General features: G+C 35.3%; 2 protein-coding genes and 1 long non-coding RNA gene across 6 annotated transcripts in view; 2 read left to right on the top strand and 1 right to left on the bottom strand.

The window, feature by feature from the left end:
* Positions 1-2,501, top strand: part of LOC136032047 (citron Rho-interacting kinase-like) — a 139,544-nt gene extending 137,043 nt beyond the window's left edge. For both annotated transcript variants that reach the window (XM_065712149.1, XM_065712150.1), the window contains exon 30: positions 938-2,501. In XM_065712149.1, the coding sequence (XP_065568221.1) occupies positions 938-1,112 (175 nt within the window). In that variant the 3' untranslated portion in view covers positions 1,113-2,501. The remainder of the gene's footprint in view (positions 1-937) is intronic.
* A 1,047-nt stretch (positions 2,502-3,548) lies between these two features.
* The window catches only part of LOC136032050 (uncharacterized), a 78,952-nt gene continuing 63,153 nt past the window's right edge, over positions 3,549-19,347 (bottom strand). The window contains exons 2-3 of the long non-coding RNA XR_010618630.1: positions 13,377-13,509; positions 3,549-3,668 (exon numbers count right to left, since the gene is read on the bottom strand). This is a non-coding gene — a long non-coding RNA (uncharacterized LOC136032050). The remainder of the gene's footprint in view (positions 3,669-13,376; positions 13,510-19,347) is intronic.
* Positions 4,613-19,347, top strand: part of LOC136032049 (uncharacterized) — a 169,433-nt gene continuing 154,698 nt past the window's right edge. For all 3 annotated transcript variants that reach the window (XM_065712152.1, XM_065712151.1, XM_065712153.1), the window contains exon 1: positions 4,613-5,460. In XM_065712152.1, coding sequence (XP_065568224.1) covers positions 5,382-5,460 — 79 coding nt within the window. In that variant the 5' untranslated portion in view covers positions 4,613-5,381. The remainder of the gene's footprint in view (positions 5,461-19,347) is intronic.

Here is a 19,347-nt window from a genome sequence, read left to right as displayed (position 1 = left end):
TCTGGACTAGATGAAAAGCAAAGCGTTCCAGAATGGGATGAGAATATAAAATGTGTTTTTGTAAAATATATTTTTGCTGCCTTAGATGGTGACTAAGAGTGCTTTTATCACTTTAAGGATGGAGAAGACTGCTTATAGTTAGACCCATACTTACCGAAACTTGTAAGATTTTACTGGTACATGAATTCCTGTATATGAGTTTCACCTTTGATTTAACGTTAACTATATAACAATCGTACTGGATTGCCAATTGCACTGGGAAAAAGACGATTTAAGCAGAAAAAAATGGCGAATTTCTACTGAAGTATGAACGCTGATATATTTGTAGCTGCACTATTTTTGAATGGTTGTTTTTTTGACAACTAGTGTGGTATTATAGAACCAACTGAAAAACTCAAAAATATTAGATTGGTGATACGTGTAAGTTAAGAAATGGTAAAAAGGTCCCAAATATCTACTTTAAACTTTGAACGATTTTGAGGACAAAATAAAAGGGATATTATATTACTTATGGGGTCCCACTGATGGGTTTGTACGCCAAAATACACCTTTTATTGACATGCATCTACAATTTTTCGACAATGAACGTACATTTCTTTATCAAATATGCTTATTAGGTGCATAAAGTTATTTTTAAATGCCTTGGAATGCAGTCAATGGAGGATTTTACAACGAAAAATGGCGGTTACTGAGAAACGAATATTTTCTATGCTTTAAAATAATTTTTTGCCAAAGAAAAGTTGCCTTCGAATCAGTTTCCTACTTCAATTACTCACGTTTGTTGTACATATATAGATTGCTGATTTAAAAACTTGCGTCTTTGGAGTACCCAGTTTGCCCCAAAATATATACAACAGGTAAATCCTTGACCGCACTACAGCATAACATAAGGGTATATACCGATGTGAATATCACTGAACCTTTCTCTCTTTTGCAGGATTGATGGTTTAAGCGACGTAGCGGACAGTGATAGTTTGATTGCTTCCCTTGACAGTGCACTGGAGGCAATTGATTCGACAAGTGATAGTCAGAGTAATGCGGATGGATCTTTTAAGCGACCTTCATCAGGTAGCACCCGATATGATAAAAAAAGAGTTAAATTTCGAGAATAGAACGTGTTAAATCTCCATAGGAGTTGTCTTTTAGTTGTTTGTATTGTAGATTTTGAAGAAGAAAATTTTGTTTTGACTGTAGAGCGAGTCTCTTGGTTATGTAGTGCAAAAATGGCTCAAAGCTCTTGTTTCTACCGCACTTTACTTTGCATCTTATTGTTTAATTGGTATGAAATTGATGCAGTGGAGCAATTTTTGTTTGAAATTTTAATCCTGGTCAGTTTCTTTTGTGACGAAGTCTTACTTTTAGGCTCATCAAATGTACTTTTCCAATTGAGTTAACGAAGGCTCTTATCTTTTCATTAAAAAAAAAGGCTTTCATTTTTTAGGTTTTCTCACTGTTTTTGAAGTATGATTACTAGTAAAATACTATTCTATGCCCAATTTGCTTTGTATATTTTGTATTTCCTTTGAGACGTCTTGAGAGAAACTCAAATATTATTTTTTTTTTGCCCTGTCACCAAGGCCAAATTCAAGCAGTTTTGGTTTAGATGCACAAAAATTGAAGAACCCCAAAATATACCTGATATACGCTGCTTTTTAGTAATTTATATCTTAAAGTGAACTCTGTATTTCTTTGAGTCTCTCTTCAGACTGGTTGTTTTATAACCCATTAATTATTAGAAATAGTTGATAACTGTCACAATTTTGACAAGGCGATGAAACAGATATTTATGGTTCTGTTGGTTTTCACTTTTTTTTTTACACCTTTCTTGCATCTTAGAAACTGTTATGCTCTTTTCTTTCAATCTTCTCCAAATGAAGTATTCAGTGAAAGGAGACGGACTGTTGGATTTTATTCTAAGTAATAGGATTTTAGCACGTTCTTCATAAATTTATAACGGCCGGTGTTTTTCCAATGTCATCATTCGTTTTTTTTTATTAAAGTAAGGTCATGGTTAAAACCGTGGGCACAACCAGGTTATTTGGTCGACGTTGGGCGGGGGATGGCCTGCTCCAACTATAGGGTTTTACTCAAATCAGCTCATGTGAGCTTGTTTTTCGTTGAAAAAAAAAAAAATTAAGTTTAAATTGTAGTAACGCATCTCTGTGTTGCCGGTTTCTAGATGCGTGTGTTGATTCAAAAATGATACTGGTGGATGTTGTAGGTCCAAATTTATTGGGTCTAAGAAAAATTTATACTAACCTGCTATTGGTAAGTTTTCTAAAGTCTTTTTGCTCTCCTGATAAAAGAAGAGTACAAACATCGTTTTCGCTGTCTGGAAGCGATATGGCACCAAAATGTTAATACCTTATTTCTTGTACTGCCCTTCAGTGCCTAAGCATTCCAAATTTATTACTGAAACCTGAATGTTTTGTGTGTTTAATTTTCTGGAAGCGTTCTTTTTTATATTTCTTGATGAATCTTTAAATAAAAGTTGAATAATATTCGTATCTTATTTTAATTATGGTAATATATATCGCGGAGTGGTATGTCTACATTGGGTGTTGGGCCTTTTTTTTTACTATTATTTATGTATTCGATCTAAGAAGCTTTATCTATAAAAGCACAGGGTCACTTAACACCCAATACGTAGACTGGTGTAGGGTATTCCAAATATGCAATAATCTTCATAACATAAAACATGTTTAAATATGTATACGGTTTCACAAAACAACAAAGTATATATGCCGGAAACTACTGGAGAGATAGCGAAAAATTAACTTTTAGAAAGACAAATAAGCCACCATAAGTTGTAGCATCTCAGCCCCTGAAAAATCGGCCTCTCAATCAACATTTCACTTGCTTTTATGTATTATCACGAAATAAATTTTTTAGCTTCCCCCACTCTTCTGAACGTTAAGGGTAAATTAGTCCTATTTCGCCTGTGTTGATTTTGGATATGTTAATAAGCTCATTTTTCTCTATCAAATGGTATTAAAATCATTTTTGTCGCAATCTGTTCAATGTCTAACTGTACTATGGTCTTTATACGACAACTGGTATACATAACGATTTTGTGATAGGTAGGATGAGACATTACTTCAGGAAAACTTTATGAATATTCTAATGGATGGGGGAAGAAATGAGAAATTGCAATAATTATGAGATTGTAGGAAGGCACTTAGCTCACACTTACATCGAGTTAGTACTCAAATCATTTTTCATTGAATCGTTCCACAACTTGAACTTATTCATGTAGCATTAATTCAGGGAATTGCTCGTGTTTGGCACTGCGCTAGAACTTAGCTAGTAGTTGCAGTGAGCCAGGACTTGACTCAAATTTTTATTGAATCGGATTGTTAAAATTTGTTCTTTATAAAATGGTATCCTTAGGCACTGCACGGTCTCCTTTTTGATATTTTTTTATCTAATTATATATACCTATCATATGCTCGTAGACCAGCAATAAACAATCAGACCATTGAATCGTGTAATCAAATTGAAAGCCCAGAAATAGGCTAATCTATGTTCACACAACTAAGTTTTCACACAAAAACAAGACGTTTTCACGTTTTTCGTTAGATTTCACCAGGCTTGTTATGCAAAGCCATGCATCTTGTAGGTCCAACAGCTCTTCTAAAATATATTGACGAAGCTGTTTAAAAGCGCATCTGTAAAAAAAAAGAAAAAGAAAAAAAAAAGATTTTTGTGTACTCAATTCCATGCTTCGAATTTTGCCATTTGCGTTTTAGTAGATATATAATAACCTATTTGATACGAACAGTTTTGCGTATTTGGAGCATATACTATACGTGAGGAATTTTGTCTTGGAAAAATCAGAGCTGCGTCAACCAAGGGTTGCATGGTGTGGAAGATAGAGGAGGGAAGAGCTTTGGTAGCCTTAGACAAAATGTACAGCATTCAGAAACATATGATGCTTTTGTGTGGAAACCCTGTTTTCCTAACCTCTGCTCCAAGTCCTGTCCATTCTTTTAGAAAAAAATCACTGGGGCCCTTGGCTCCCTTTATTCAAGACCTGTCTTTTCCTTTCAATGAAAGGATTAAAAGAAAGTTCCGTTCTCAAAAGGTATATATTAAGCGCAGGCAAACTAAAACATCACTACAAATCCAGGTTCAACAGGCAAATACGAGTAATTAATTTCGGGAGCTGAAAGGAGAAGACGTTAAATTAAAAATAGAACCATTTATGGTCAAGTTGCATAATACACGTGTAAAATAACGTGAAAAACCATAAAAATCTCGAGATTTTGGGAGGAGACTGAGCCCGAAATGCTTCATTAACCCACATACTGATCAATATTTTGCTCAATGGTTATACTTTTTTTTTACTGAAGAAATTTCTAAAAGAAAACTAAAAGAAAGACAGAAGTAAGGTGTATATTAACAGAATAAGAAGGACAAATTATGACGGCGCTTCTTTAACCCCAAATGGAGATTAGTCTAGACAGGAAATACATTTTGGGAGCTGGGGGGAGGGGGACAAAAAAAAGTACAAATCAGGCACATTGCACGGGAATTATGAGAGTTTATTTAAAATCTATAAAAATTATGATTATTCGAAGCTGGGGGGGGGGGGGGGTGAGAAGCCCTTTTCCTGTCCCTATATACGTACCTGCGTACAGCCATGATTGACAACTTTTCATAGATTGCAGTGTTCGTTACGATTAAAAAACCAACAAAAAACTAAGAGCTTTCGCTATACAAGCTTATTAAAATGGAACGGTTATATTTACCTATTAGATTTAATTGTTATATCTTTTCTTACTTGTTCCTGCATTCTAGAAGAGAAAAAAAAACTTGGTCGTGTTTAATTGTTTCTACCTGTTGCCAAACTAATAATTTATCCTAAATAATTTTGATCGTCTTGGCAACCTGTTACTCAAATGTGTCAACACTGACAGGAAACTAATCAGTTATGTGTAACTAAAATATGATCCCAAGTAAAGCCCTAACTGGCCACTCATAACTTAGATGTAAGGAGGGAGTTGTTCTCTTTTCTTAAAAAAAAGACCAAACAAGTAATAACAAACCAAAATTACCACTTCTAGGCTATGCTACATATATCTATAAAGTTAGCGCAAATAAACTGACTGGGTATTTTTGTCTTCATTTGCGATTAGTGCTATGGAATGGATTTGCTGTAAATAATAAACTTGAATGGGTAAAATGAATGTTTAACAGCAAAATGTGAACCGAACCAATTCTTTCTGATTACATTTGTGACAATACTCTTCGGTTTTATTCATATCTGTAGAATTGATGGAGTTAAAAAAAAAAAAAATTGTTTCACTGGCCAAACGTTGAAGAGCAGTACACTTGGTATAACATAGACCTTTCTATTAGTTTCTTTTTTTCAGGCATCGATGTTTGCAATGGATGAGATATGGGGACCAAGTAGGGAATTAAATATGGCCTTTTGGCCCAGTTGCCACTTCAACAAAGGTAGGAAATAAGTTCTTCAAGCTCAATGACAGTGTTGGGTGTTCTGCCCCCTCCCTCCTCCTAGAGTGAAACTCATCAAATGCTCAATCGAATAAAACTTCATGAATCTCGTGTCAAGTTGAAAGAAACACCTCCAGCAGGCATTTAAATTAATGGTTGAAAGAAATAGACGTAGCAGCCAAAGAGCCTGTCGGACGATAGACGTTAAAAGGAAACAAAAAACCAAAAAAAAAGCGTTTACTCTTTTAGTAGGACCACAGAAAAATATTTTATCCCTTCGTCCAAATTCAAAATTATGATCCCCCCCCGAAAAACCTGAAATCTCTACTTGACTCCCAGTCATGAGACAAAACAGGGTTTACCCTCTTGTGGTGATCGGAAACCAACTGAAATCTTATCGCAAATTCCCCATTAGAGTTTGAACTGAGAGGGGTTAAATCCGAAAATCAGCGAAATGTGCTGTTTTAGTAAGTAAGGAGTCCTTTCTAGGGCTTTCTTGATCGTAGATAATGAAAAAGAAAAAAACACCCGCAATTGCAATACTACGGAATAGAAATTACGTCGGTCTTCTGTAGAATTGGCTACCTTTTGCTGAAACTCTTAAGTGGAGAAAAGTGTTTTTAAGATTGAATAGACGGAACTATGGCATAGAAAAGATCTTAATCGAATATCCTGCTCAAGAAAAAAAAAATCCAAGGCTCAAAGATATATAAAGTGTAGCTCAATTGATAATGTAGCGGAATTGATTAATATACAAATTAGGGAGTGAACTAGATAATTTTGGTTTCAATTGTTTTCACCTTTTTAAAGATAGAAAGAGAACACAGTAAAAAATGATTAGCATTTAAGGAAGTGTCATCGTCTTCAGGCTCCATGGTATTCTGGTAGGAGATCCCTCTGCATGATTTGCAAGCTATAGAGCAATCCAGACCCGACTTCTTGCATGAGCATCTCTGAGTCAGAGCTTCTTTTTAGAACCTTCTTTTTGGAAGATACGATAGCGAACTGAGTTTAGTGTCTAATCATTCTTGTGTCCATATATGGACAGTAAAGTAAGTTTTTCAACACTAGCTATCTCTTCCTTTGTGCTTGCCTTCAGGAAAACTTAAGAACTTCTTCGGAACGCATCGTCCTTAAATATGCCCATAGCCTTTCCTTTTTCAACACCATGCGTGTGGGAAGTTGTGTCAAAGCCAAATAGTGCGTTGCAGAAAATTATGGAATTGCAGAGTTCTGTTCCCAAGCTAGTTTTTATCATGTCTATGTCCCACGCAGCACTTTGTTTCGCTTCTTGAGAATAATATATCCTGTTGGAATTGCAATTGGCACGAAACAGTAAACGAACGAGTAAGTAAGTATCATCACCAACTAGAACAATACGACGAATACTAGACATCTGAAGAAAAGTTTTAACGATATTCGCATCCGCGTCGCCCTCTCTGTGAGTAACTTCAATCTACCTTTCACATAAGCCTTCACTGAGCTTGCAGATCAACCTTGCCTTATTTTTTTTGTTGGATTTTGTTGGATTCGTCGTGGGCATTTGAAGATATGTATCTGCAATAAACAGCACCTTTCTTCTGTTAAATTTTATACGTCTGCTTTGTCTCTGGTGTTCTGTTATCATATTCGTCAAAAAACACTGTAGGGTATGGCTACTGCATGTCGATAGTACTGGTCGAATATCATTGAAAAAAAGCTTTCAATTTTCCACTTAAGTCTACGAAGAAGAGCACCACTATCCAAAACATGAAGGTGGGGTATTATTACCTTTCTGAGCACAGTTTATTTACGTCTTTACAAGCTTCAAATAAAGCTATTGCAAGATCAGGCTTGTTTGGTCTCCTCATGAGGCCATCGTCGTCGAAGAGTGACGAAGGAAAAGCACATTATTCGTGTTTGAAGCAGTCTCTTTCTGGTATAATTAAATGCTTTGCAAACAATCAAGAACTTTTGAAATATTAGGCTAGGATCTATGTGCTTCATATCCGGTCAGCCAGCTCTCTTGGCTGTCTTGAGGGTTGCTTGTGATTTTTTCCCTCAGAATATAATCCTTTACGGACTTCTGGACCTTGCCATTAAGAACCACTGTTCTCGCTTCTAGAGCTTTTCCCGTGTCTGATTCTAAGGGAGCCATTATTCCATTCATTATATTTCTTAGTCCTTCACAATTTTCGAAAAAATTTCACTTTTCAAGCATCTTTATGACAAGCTATGTCTCTTCGTGGTCTCTTTTTTGCCTCGAGAGTCAGAAAAAATAGATCCACTTTTTTCTAGTACAAACATTATATCTTCAATAGAACCAGGCAAATAAAGCAAAGCATTCGTACCATTACCGCAATTCACTGTCTTGGTCTAAAATTAGAATCAAGAACGTTTAAGGTTTCAGTCAAGGTTTGATCAACATAATTTTAGTGCGCATACCTCTCTTTTAGACGGCACTGTGCAAAATTATTCAGGAGGCTAGTAATTAGAAATCGATTGTATTGGCTAGTGTAATTTTGAAGGTGAAGGACTGATTACCGAGTTCAACTGGTACAGTGTCAAGCTTGTGATACGTGTTCTGTTCCTTTCCAGTTTTTTTTTGCTTCGTTTTTATATCGCCAATAGCTCCATAAAAGTCATTCCTCCCAACAAATTTTCATCAAAACTTCATTTGTATTTTTATCCTCTCCCTTTGATCTAAATTCCGATTCTAGAGTTTCGGTTACTACTGAGCCTTGTTGCTCCATTCTTATAGTTCGTTACCACAAACTGTTTGATTTGTTAGCTCATAAATCCAAAAACTTAAAGAATGAGACAGATGTGGCAACCCTGCATCTACACACACCGCTTTGCAATGAATGCTTTGTATTCGCAGTTATCTGTCACTATTGAGAACTGGATATATGTTATGGACAACCCAAATTATATCTTGTAGTTCAAAGGGCTAATGAAAGTTCTTAAGCCGAACTGGCCAGACATGACAATAAACAACCAAGAGAGATAAAACTCTACAAAAAGAAAACTTCAAACGAGACGACGGCCAGTAGAATTGAAAGACTAAAACAACGTGGATATTTCGCATGTATCCAAACAAGGCTTCTTCAGCACAAGATAAAAAAATTAAAAGAAAACTAATCTAAAAACAAATAAAAACCACCACCAATAATAATAAATAGAATTGTCGCTACTTATCCACGTAGGGAAAAGCAGCTATTTGAGTTACTTCAATGAGAATCAAAGAGCAACTCTTTGAGTTGCTCGTCACCCTAGTCCCAACCATTGCATTCTCTTCGAAAATGGCGTGCTGGTAGAGATAAAATCAGCATGATTTCATTTTTCTAGGTTAACCATCACATAACATATCTTTGAAAAATCCATATTCCAATTTCCGGAGTCGTAACTCTTGCTGGTAACAAACTAGATGATATCTATGGACCATTGGTAGAATTTGTCAAATAAATTTTCGAAAATTTGATTTTAACAAAAAAGAAGAGATATATCACAGCCTAGTGTAGACTATAAAATCGGTTTGTTTAGTAGACATCTATCGTTTTATCGGACGTCAGTAAAACAAGACTGATCCCTATAATGTTATCCATAACTAAAAAACGCAGAATATTTATTGCGTTTTGATATTGCACGGCTGACTATCAGCTTCACGATATAGGTTTTCCTCTTGGCATAGGTAGTATTATGATTGTTTTTTTCTTGTAATTTTTTTTTAAGCTCCCTCAATAAGATATAGTTAAAATTATACAATTTTTACCTTATTTAATAAATCCATGCGAATTATCGAATACGTTAATAAAAAAGTTTTCCCAAAAATATTCAAAGAAAAGTAAAGAATGGTATTAAAAAATAAGGTGAGTTCAGATGAAATAATGTAATAAATCAAACTTAAAACTAACAGAACATAATACATTAATAAAAAAGTTTTCCCAAAAATATTCAAAGAAAAGTAAGGAACGATATTAAAACATAAGGCGAGTTGAGATGAAATAATGTAATAAATCAAACTTAAAACTAACAGAACATACTTTGGATGAATAAATTAAAAATGACACTTCAGCCTTTAGCGGATTTGAAGGGACGGTAGCACCACTCTTTTGTGGTAATGTCTGTTTCTTTTAGGTTTCGTATATTCGTTCATAGCAATTTCCTTTATTTTTAATTGACTAATAATTTTTATACCTGTTCGTTGTAGGTTTAATTTAACCATTCGTAGTGATGATTGTTCGTTTTATGTTCGAGTTATTACATTTCTTTATTTCTGTTCATTTTAAGTTCAAAAAATTTTCTTTACTTTTCTTCGAATTTTTTTTTATTAGTTGATTTTGTTTTTCAATTAACACAATTTTGCCGCGTGTTAATTGTAGGAATATTCGCGGATTTCTTAGCTTTTCTGCTTAGACTTTGATGAAATTTTTGGCCAAAATTCGGAAATTAAGGTTTATCTTTCAATCAGTGATAGTTTAGATAAGATAAAATAATATTTATTTTCAAAAGACTATCACAAGTTCTATAGAGCCGAATTCACTTTATATGTCAGTAAAAATTAAGAAAAAAAAATTTCAAATCAGTAAATTAAGTCAAATACTTAAAATTAAAAAGAAATTCAAAAGGCAAAATAATCAAAGATAAAGGGCAAATCATAAAACTTGACAATTAAATTACAGAAATATTACAATAAATAAGAAAATAAAAACGGCAATAAAGGAAAAGGGGAATTTGGCAAGTACATTATCACGAATTATTATTAAGGTGTTCCAGAATAAAGGGGATAAAAAGTTTACGAAACCTCTCTGTAACAGCATGGATCGGAGAGTAAGTTGGGATTGCTATGGAGGCTGACCGGGGGAGTCGGAGTCTAATGGGATTGTGAAAATCAGGGAGTAAGTCCTCAGTACGGGGATTGGAAATGACTGATTTAGCGAAAAGGTGGCAAATTTTTCCCTCCTTTCTTTTAAGGTGGTAATGTGTGCAGCTTTAAGGAGGAAGGAGTATGGAATTTTGCCTTCTTTATAATGATCCTGAGCGAACGCTTTTGAACCGACTCAATTTTGTCACCAAGTTCATTTGAAAATTGCGAATGCCAGACCGGACATGCATATTCCAATAACGGCTTGATAAAGGATAAGTAAACACGGAAGGAATGTATCTTAGGACAATTAAATTTGTTTAGCAGCTTAAACATGAATAGTGAAACATTTGCTTGTTTCAATGTTGGAAACATGTGTGTCCCACTTAAGATCATTAGAAATTGTGACACCAAGGGGCTTAACATGTTTCACTAGTATTTCGGGTGGGATCGCGTCGCAAAAAACAGGAGTAGATTCCAAGAAGTTGATCGTCATTATCTGTGATTTAGTGGGATTTACTGGTATATTTAAATTCTTAGATTCATCCGAACATTGGGTTAGGATTTCAACGGGGTCACTTTTAATACTCCTATGGCATACTTCAAGGATCGACAAGTCATCCACATATTTCCATCTTTTGGGGGAATTCCCTGCCAATTTCGCTAATCATGACAAGAAATAAGAGTGGTCCCAATAAGGTTCCTTGAGGTATTCCACAGTACCTAGGGAGGGGGTTAGAGTAAGTATTTTTGTATTTTACAACTTGTGATCTGTTTGAAAGGAACGATGTAACAACATTCACTAATAGTGGGTCAATTTCAAAGTTATCCTGTAGTAAACAAATTAGGAAATTGTGGTGAACTAAGTCATACGCTTTTTGGAAATCGACTAAAACCAGGTTTAGCCAAACATTTAGTTTCTGTACTTCGCTTAGGATGGTGTGAACCAAGTGTACAAGGTACATGGTGGTGGAGGTTTTTCTTAAATTACAAAACTGTCGGATGTCAATGCATGGTCTAATTTTAATTTTAAGCTACTCACAAAGAAGACCTTCGTAAAGCTTAGAAAAAAACTGGAGTGAGTGTAGTAGGACTCATGTTGGTTATTGTCAGACTGAAAGATTTCTTTGGGATGGATGTTATAAAGCCTAGTTTCCAACAACTTGGGAATTTACCAGATTTTGTAATTTAGGTTAAAAATATCAGATAAAGGTCCAGAAATTGTGTCTGAAAAGGCTTTAATCAAGTCAATTGGGATGTCTAATGGGCAAGTACTTGATTTTTTGAGCTTTCAGATTTTATTTATAACATCAGAGGGAGAAATTTGGGGGAAAGATGTGGAGGGAGGAATAGTTTGACCTGAGCCAGTGAAAAGGGGGAGACTTTGTACTATGGACGCAAGATGCAGGTTCGAATCGTTGGCTATCTTATAAGGGGGCTTATGGAGATGAAAATTAGCTTCAACAGGGTTTTTTCCGCAAATCTCTTTAATTTTCCTGTGCCATTGTTTGGGCTTGTTAGAATAAAGATCCTTAACTTTACTATTGTAATACTCAGAAGCTGGCTGTCTCAATTTTCTGTTCAGGAAATTTCTTAGATTATTAGCCTGTGTGATAAGTCCTTGCTTGAACAAGTTGATTTTTTTTCCTTATTAGTTTTTTAAAAGTCGCAGTAATGTATGGTTTATCTGTAGAGCATATTTTACCGGAAAATGGGCTTCATAATTACTTCTCAATAAATTTTGGAGGGACAAAGCCTTGAAGTCGACATCATTTGTTTGGTACGCATGTGAGTTTCTAGTGAGAAATTGTGAGAAATTCTAGTTAATTGACTTCTTGCTATCTCATAAAGGGTTTAGGTTAGGAAAATGAAACTTTCAGGGATGAATCTACAGACTAAGGTATGTCCCGGGAAGGTATTTTGAAGCAACTACCTCCACTCCTACTCCCTCTAGAGGGCCCTGACCTTTGATGACCTTTAAAAATATGTGTGACATAAAATTGAAACCTTGCAAAATAGAAATTCTGCTTAATTGAAGTACAGCAAAATTGTTTTCAGCTTCATAACTTTGCTCAATTGCATTTTATAAGGTTTTAAAGATATGCAAATACATTTCCTAAATTTTGAAAAAAAACATTAATATGGCTCAAAATTCTACTCAAATAACAGGAATTGCATTTTCAGAACTAAAGGCAGAAAAAAAGCAACTAGTAACTGAAAATTAAGGTAAAATGTTGTTTTGTCAACATTTCAATAGGTATAGACCTGTCATGTAGGCAAATTTCAGGGCCATCTAGAGGGAGAAAGAGTGGAGGTGGGTACTTTAAAATACCTTCCCGTTACATACTTTAGCCTGTAGACCCATCCCTGAAAGTTTCATTTTCATAACCTAAACCCTTTCCGAGATAGCAAGAAGTCAATTAACTAGAATTTTACCACTAACAGTACTACTACTGCTACTTTTACTAATACTCACCTTCATAAGCTGAGCCTTAATTGTACTAGTACCAAAGTAGGAGTGGCAGTAGTAGGAACAGTAGTAGCGGGAACAGTATATTATTATTATTAATAGTAACAGTTTAATAGCAGTAGTAGCCGGTGATTTTCACCTTTTGGTCAACTGAACATCTCATTCATGAGGCCCCTGAAGTTTTCTTGTGACACGATAGGCCGTTCCAAAAACATTGCTGATACGCCCGTATGAGCAATCTGTATGCACATATTATGTTTGTATTTAGTTCAGCTTTTCCCTTGACATTTTCTTAGATGTTTATTTCAATATTCTCAGCCTTAGAAGTACTCACTACAATAGTAGAAGCCTTAGTTATGGTATTGGTAGTAGTAATAGTAGTGTGGTAGCAGTAGAATCAGCGGTAGCAGTAGTAGCAGTGGCGAGCAAATATTGCCTTTTTGGTCAATTGATCATCTCAATTATCATTTCCTGAAAGTTCCAAATTAATATACTCCATCATTCCTGAGTTACGTCCTTTTGACAACCCATATACACATAAAATGTTTTGATATAGTTTAATGCCCTTCGTATTGTGGGAAAGTAAAAGCCAAAAATACATACCTTTTGTCAATAACATATAATGTATGTAAAAAATGAATGAATTGCTTAACTTATATCCTTTGCCCCGAAGCCTCGGGGGAGGGGAGTGGGATCGGCATCTCCAAACGCATAATTACTGCACCTTTCAACAATTCTGAAAAAAATAGATGTCTTAAAACTTTGTTTGGATGTGTGTTTTGGGAAATGATGTGCGGGGGGGGGGGGAACTGGTTGCTAACAAACCCCCTTTGACTCTTAAAAAGGGCACTATAACTTCCATTTTCAAATCAAATGAGACCATCTGAAGTTTATACCACCACATATTCCATAAAAACCTTATATGCCTGCAGCGCATAACTTACAGCCCTTGCTCCTGGGCTCTGTGGGATTGTGTCAACCCTAGAGGCAATTTTACATGTAATTTTGATTATTTAGAACAAAATGGCTATCTCACAACTTCACCCCGATACGTTTGATGAAAAGAAGGAGGGTTTTAGGGGGGCCTAGTTGCCTTCTATCACTTCTAACTCTAAAAAGGGAACTAAAACTTCCAATTTCCAGCCGAATGAGCTCTAAATCTTATACGGCCATATCGTCCATAAACATTTTAAATGCCCCTGGGGCATAACGTATAACCCTTACCCACAGGCTCTGATGGTTTGTATCAACCCCAAAAGCCTTGTTATATGATCTAAGGACTATTTTGAATAAATGGCTATATTAAAGTTTCTATTGGATGCATTTCGGCAAAACATGACCCGTGGAGGTCACCAATCAAATGAGTCTCCTCTGAAGTACATATGACCACCTTTTCTATAGACACATCATATTCCCCTAGGACATAGCTTACAACCCTTAGACTAACCCGAGGACTGTGGGGGAAGTATTTCATCCTCAAAGACATAATTTCCGGACCCTTCAACTGCTCTGTACAGAATTACTATGTCAAGCTTTTGATTGGACATGGTTGGGGAAGTGATGGGTGTGGGGGGCTTGTTGCTCTCAAATCACTTTTGGCTGTTAAAAAGACCGCTATGACTTCCAATTTCAAATCACATGAGCCTCATCTGAAGTCTATACGACCACGCATTCCATAAAAACCTTATATGCCCCCAAGATATAACTTACAATCCTTGTCCCAGGGCTCTGGTTTTTTTTTATCAACCCTGGAGGTATTGTAATATGCTCTTTGACTATCTTGAACAAAATGGCTACCTCACAATTTGAATCAAATCCATTTGGTGTAAAGAGGGTTAGTCGGGGGGGGGGGGGCTAGTTTCCTTCTATCACTTCTGACTCTTAAAAGGGAACTACAGCTTTCAATTTTCAAACAAATGAGCCTCCTCTAGTGTTTATAACCATCCCTTCCATAAAAACCTTAAGGGCTCCCAGGGCATAACTTACCAGGGCAAACAATTGGGGTTTGTTTCAACCCCAAAGGCCATGTTATGATCTTTGGACTATTTTGAATAGAATGGCTATCTCAAAATTTCTGTTGGAAGCATTTCGGGAAAACACAGCGTGTGCGAGGGGGGGGAGGTAGCTGCCCTCTGATCACTTTAACTCTTAAAAAGGGCACTAGAACTTTGATTACCAATCCAATGAGCCTGTGAACCAATTCAATGTACCAATCCATGACGTTTATACGACTATCCTTTCTATAACAACCTTGTATGCCCCCACGGCATAAATTACAACCCTTACCACGAGGGATGTGAGGGGTTGTCATCCTCAAAGACATAATTTTCAGCTCCCTCAACTACGCGGAACAGAATGGCTATCTCAAAATCTTGCTTAGATGTGTTTTGGGAAATGATGGGCGTGGGGGGGGGGCTGTTTACCCTTTAATCAGCTTTGACTATTAAAAAGGGTACTAGACCTCTCGATTTCCAATTGACTGAGTCCTTTTCGAAGTTCCTACGATTATTCTTTGTATACGAAGCTCCCTGGTCTAAAGAAAAAAAAAGAAAAACATACATTGTGCCAACATCGTTCTTTACATAGACAGCGCTATTGCGCTGTCTATGATAGCCCAGAGAACAAAATTGACAATTACTATTGATCGCCAGGGACACCATTAATCAGTAACAAAACTTACAAAATTGAGCCGGATTTTATATCAAGTCAGTAACAAAAAATTAATTAAAGTTATCCAGGTATGAATTTTATATTGACAAGAAGCATCCCAAAGGCATATAAAACTGTCGTTGAAGAGAAAAATGATTTAAAGTCTCTTCATTCCAAGTCTATTAATCTATCCAAGTCTATTAAAAGTGAGTGGTAATCCTTTTTCATAATATTCCCTGTACTTTTAACTATAGACTTTGAGGAAAGTAATTATTATTCCCTCTAGGAAATCAGCAAATCGATTTAGTCCATGAATAAGGCAACCTACACTAAAATAGTGTGTACTAGTAGAATGAGAAATGAAAAAAAAAGTTTGAAAGTTCCATGGTAGTTTCCGAAATTTGTATAGGCTATGGTCAACTTTAATTACATATATATATATATATATATATATATATATATATATATATATATATATATATATATATATATATATATACATATATATATATATATATATATATATATATATATATATATATATATATATATATATATATATATATATATATATATATATACATAAGGAAGTTCTTCCAAGAAAATTATTTACAATATTCTTAAACAAGCATGAATAAGTTGGCCAATTTAAAAGCAATAAAAATGACTAAGAGTAAATAAATGAAATCAAAAGCGAGCTGAAACTGAAATGAATAAACAAGTCAATGCTATAATTAAAATAAATTACGATAAACAAGAGTGAAGCCACAGGCCCCTCACCCCTCCCCCATTAAAGGCCAGAGTATCATTTGCGCTTTACTAAAGCCATATGTATTCTAAATATTTGCATTCCTTTTTAATCAAATCATTAAAAAGGAAAAAAAATACTAGTCAAGTATAAAAGAAATAATAAAAACCGAGGAAATATATTTTTGTCTTTCTATCTATCTTTAATATGTTGAAATTTACTATTTTAACTATTTTTATTTTTTCTCCCTTTTATTCAAAAATCCTTGAAAACACATACATAAGTAAAACTTTTTAATTGTCAATTAGTTATTTTTGAAGCAATCTGTTTCGTTTGCTGGACTAATATTTTAAATTAGGAAATGATAAATAATTTACTATTGGAGTTTGTATGCATTTGAAGGGAACGGAATTAACAGGAAGACGATATTGATGAAAACGTATTGTATATTAGATTGGTTAAAGTTAATTGAGTATTTCATATATGTTGATGAACGTAAAAAGGCTTCTTGGAAATTTGAGGAGGTTTCAATTTTTCATTCATAGTAATATCTGTTCCTTTTAAGCTTGTTTATAATCGCAAAATTTGCTTTGAGAAATTTACCTATGGAATTTTTTTTAGAAATTAATTTCTATTCATTTTTAAATTGACATTCACTCTTAGTTGAGTGAAGGCATTTTAACAGTCATTTTAACTCTTAGTTGAGTGAACATTCGTAAAATACACCCAAGCTCAATTGCTACCAAACTCATCGTGTTGATTTTGAAATTTTGGATTACAATTCAATTTTTTTAGCTAAATTTGAGAGTTGCGTAGGAACCTTAAATTGACTATAATTTCCTGCAATACTTTTCTATTAAAAAATTTGGTAAAGACTTTATCTGGATGGGACAAGCACTTTCAATCATATAAAATTGAAAATCTGCGTGATTGTTGGTCTTCTATGAGCCTGAGGCCGCCTTACTTTCACGTTGTTGACTCCAAATATTAATAGACTTGGAACAAAATTAGGTTTGCGTCTTTTTATAAAACTGATTATCGTTTTAGACGAAAACTTAGATCGTTGTAGACGAAAGTTGACGTTTGAAAATGGTACGACTGATTCCCCATGGGGATTAATACCTGAGATTGGTAACCACTCTTGCAACTCGTCGGGGAGGTGGCTGAAAAGAAGTAAACTTTACAATTCGCATGAAATTTCGTACACCGGTTTATTCATGTAACACAAAATGTTTTTTTTTAACTGTTAGACGGAATACCCTTGCAGTCCAACCCTTCCTAAGCTTCAAGGTTTGTTGTTCGGGAAACCCTTCATGTCTTGAAGTTTAAAGCCTTCTAGTGCCTCAGCCAAAAAGCTATATTTCTGCATTTAATTAATACTTACCTAGCATTTATTCTGATTCAAACTTATTTGTTTTTGTCCACACCCCACAGAATGAAAGATCGTGTTTGCACGTTGTTTGAGTCTAGCTTCTTTTTTGAACTTAGTCAACCCTCAGCTTCCGTAAGACTAAGTCAGGAAAATAAAAAGTAGAAAAGTTAAGCGGTAACAGGGTGATATATATGATCTGACTCAAGAAGTGTGTCCTAGACCATATCCTAGACCAAAACCTCAAACTTCCCAAGCTCAACCAAATTGAGCTTGGTCTTCCGCTGATCAGGTGTAACACTTCACGATGAGTCAGTCCACAGCTTGGACCTGTCTTGTTTTTGAACCATGTTCTGTTGAGCTTTTAGTCAGGATTTAGCTTATTTTCGCACTCAGATTGAGAATGCTTACGTGGATCCCGTTTGAACAAAGTGCAGCCTGCTCTCCTTTTCATTGAAAAGTCGATAGTTTTTTTTATAGAGAAAGAGAGAGATAGAAAGAGAGAGAGAGAGAGAGAGAGAGAGAGAGAGAGAGAGAGAGAGAGAGAGAGAGAGAGAGAGAGAGAGAGAGAGAGAGAGAGAGAGAGAGAGAGAGAGAGAGAGAGAGAGAGAGAGAGAGAGAGAGAGAGAGAGAGAGAGAGAGAGAGAGAGAGAGAGAGAGAGAGAGAGAGAGAGAGAAAGAAGTTTATTATTAAATAGAAGACAATACAAAATACAATGCAAAATTGAATCACAATACACATATTGCAATACACATAATTCCCCTGTTGAGGGGTGATGTTTTCGGAGGGATCATAAGCCTGATTTGCATTCCCAGTAACACGTAAATCTAAATTCAGTGCATAAATCCAGGCTTCTATGCCCAACTTTAATGATGGAATGTATTTATGAAAACTGGAAAATTATGCATTTTAATGAGCTCCTATCTACTGGGCTGCACGAGTCAGGCACCCTGCAGGTATGTTCTCGTACCTCTAGTAGACAAAATTGACCAAAATGTATATTTAAAATTTCACCAGATTCCATTAGACTACATAGATGTGTGGAAGCAAAAAAAGACTGCGGGAGGTGAAGGCTGGTTGCCCTTTAATTACTAATTTTATATTAAAAAGAAACTTTTCGTTTAAAGTTTGAAGCTCACTCTGTGCTTCTTGTGGAGGAATTGCTTTCTAATTTAATCATCTTAAAAAGAAAAGCACCGGGTGCAAAGGCACGTTGGAATATGGCCTCTGACTTGTTAGTGCGAGGATAATTGTTCAAGTGCTCTTATGGTTGAACTTAGCCTATTGTGTTTTTTTTTTTTAAATAGCCCCAAATAATGGTATTATATCGGATTGACAATGCCTCTTGGATATTAAGGCCCTCGCGTCGGCCCTGAAGTGTGTTCCTATAGCTTGGTTCGAACCCTGGATGCCCTATGACCAAACCGAGGTCAAGCCCGCTCTGCTACTACAGGACTAGCCCCAAATAATTTTATTTATGCGTTAATATTTGAAAAGAAAAGTGAAACTAGAGCAGGAGATAAGTAAATGACCCAGAAGGGTCAAAATTTCAGTTTTAAAAAGACTTTGGCTCTCTTACTGGTGTCCACTGGAATGCCATTGAAATTCAATAGATAACATAGTCTACATTGCTTCTCGTTTAAGCACATCCATCAACAATGGTGATAGCTGAAATCAATAAGGATATACCATTTATCTGTCCTTTCTTTTTTAATTGAACTATAAACATCAAGTGTCTAGAGTAAGTTATTTCACAATGATTCGTTTTAAGTTTAACTATGTTGAATAACACCCAATGCAAAAAAAA

Source organism: Artemia franciscana, chromosome 10, assembly GCF_032884065.1.
Source record: "Artemia franciscana chromosome 10, ASM3288406v1, whole genome shotgun sequence".
Lineage (NCBI taxonomy): Eukaryota > Metazoa > Arthropoda > Branchiopoda > Anostraca > Artemiidae > Artemia > Artemia franciscana.
This window is presented reverse-complemented; position numbering and strand designations above follow the sequence as displayed.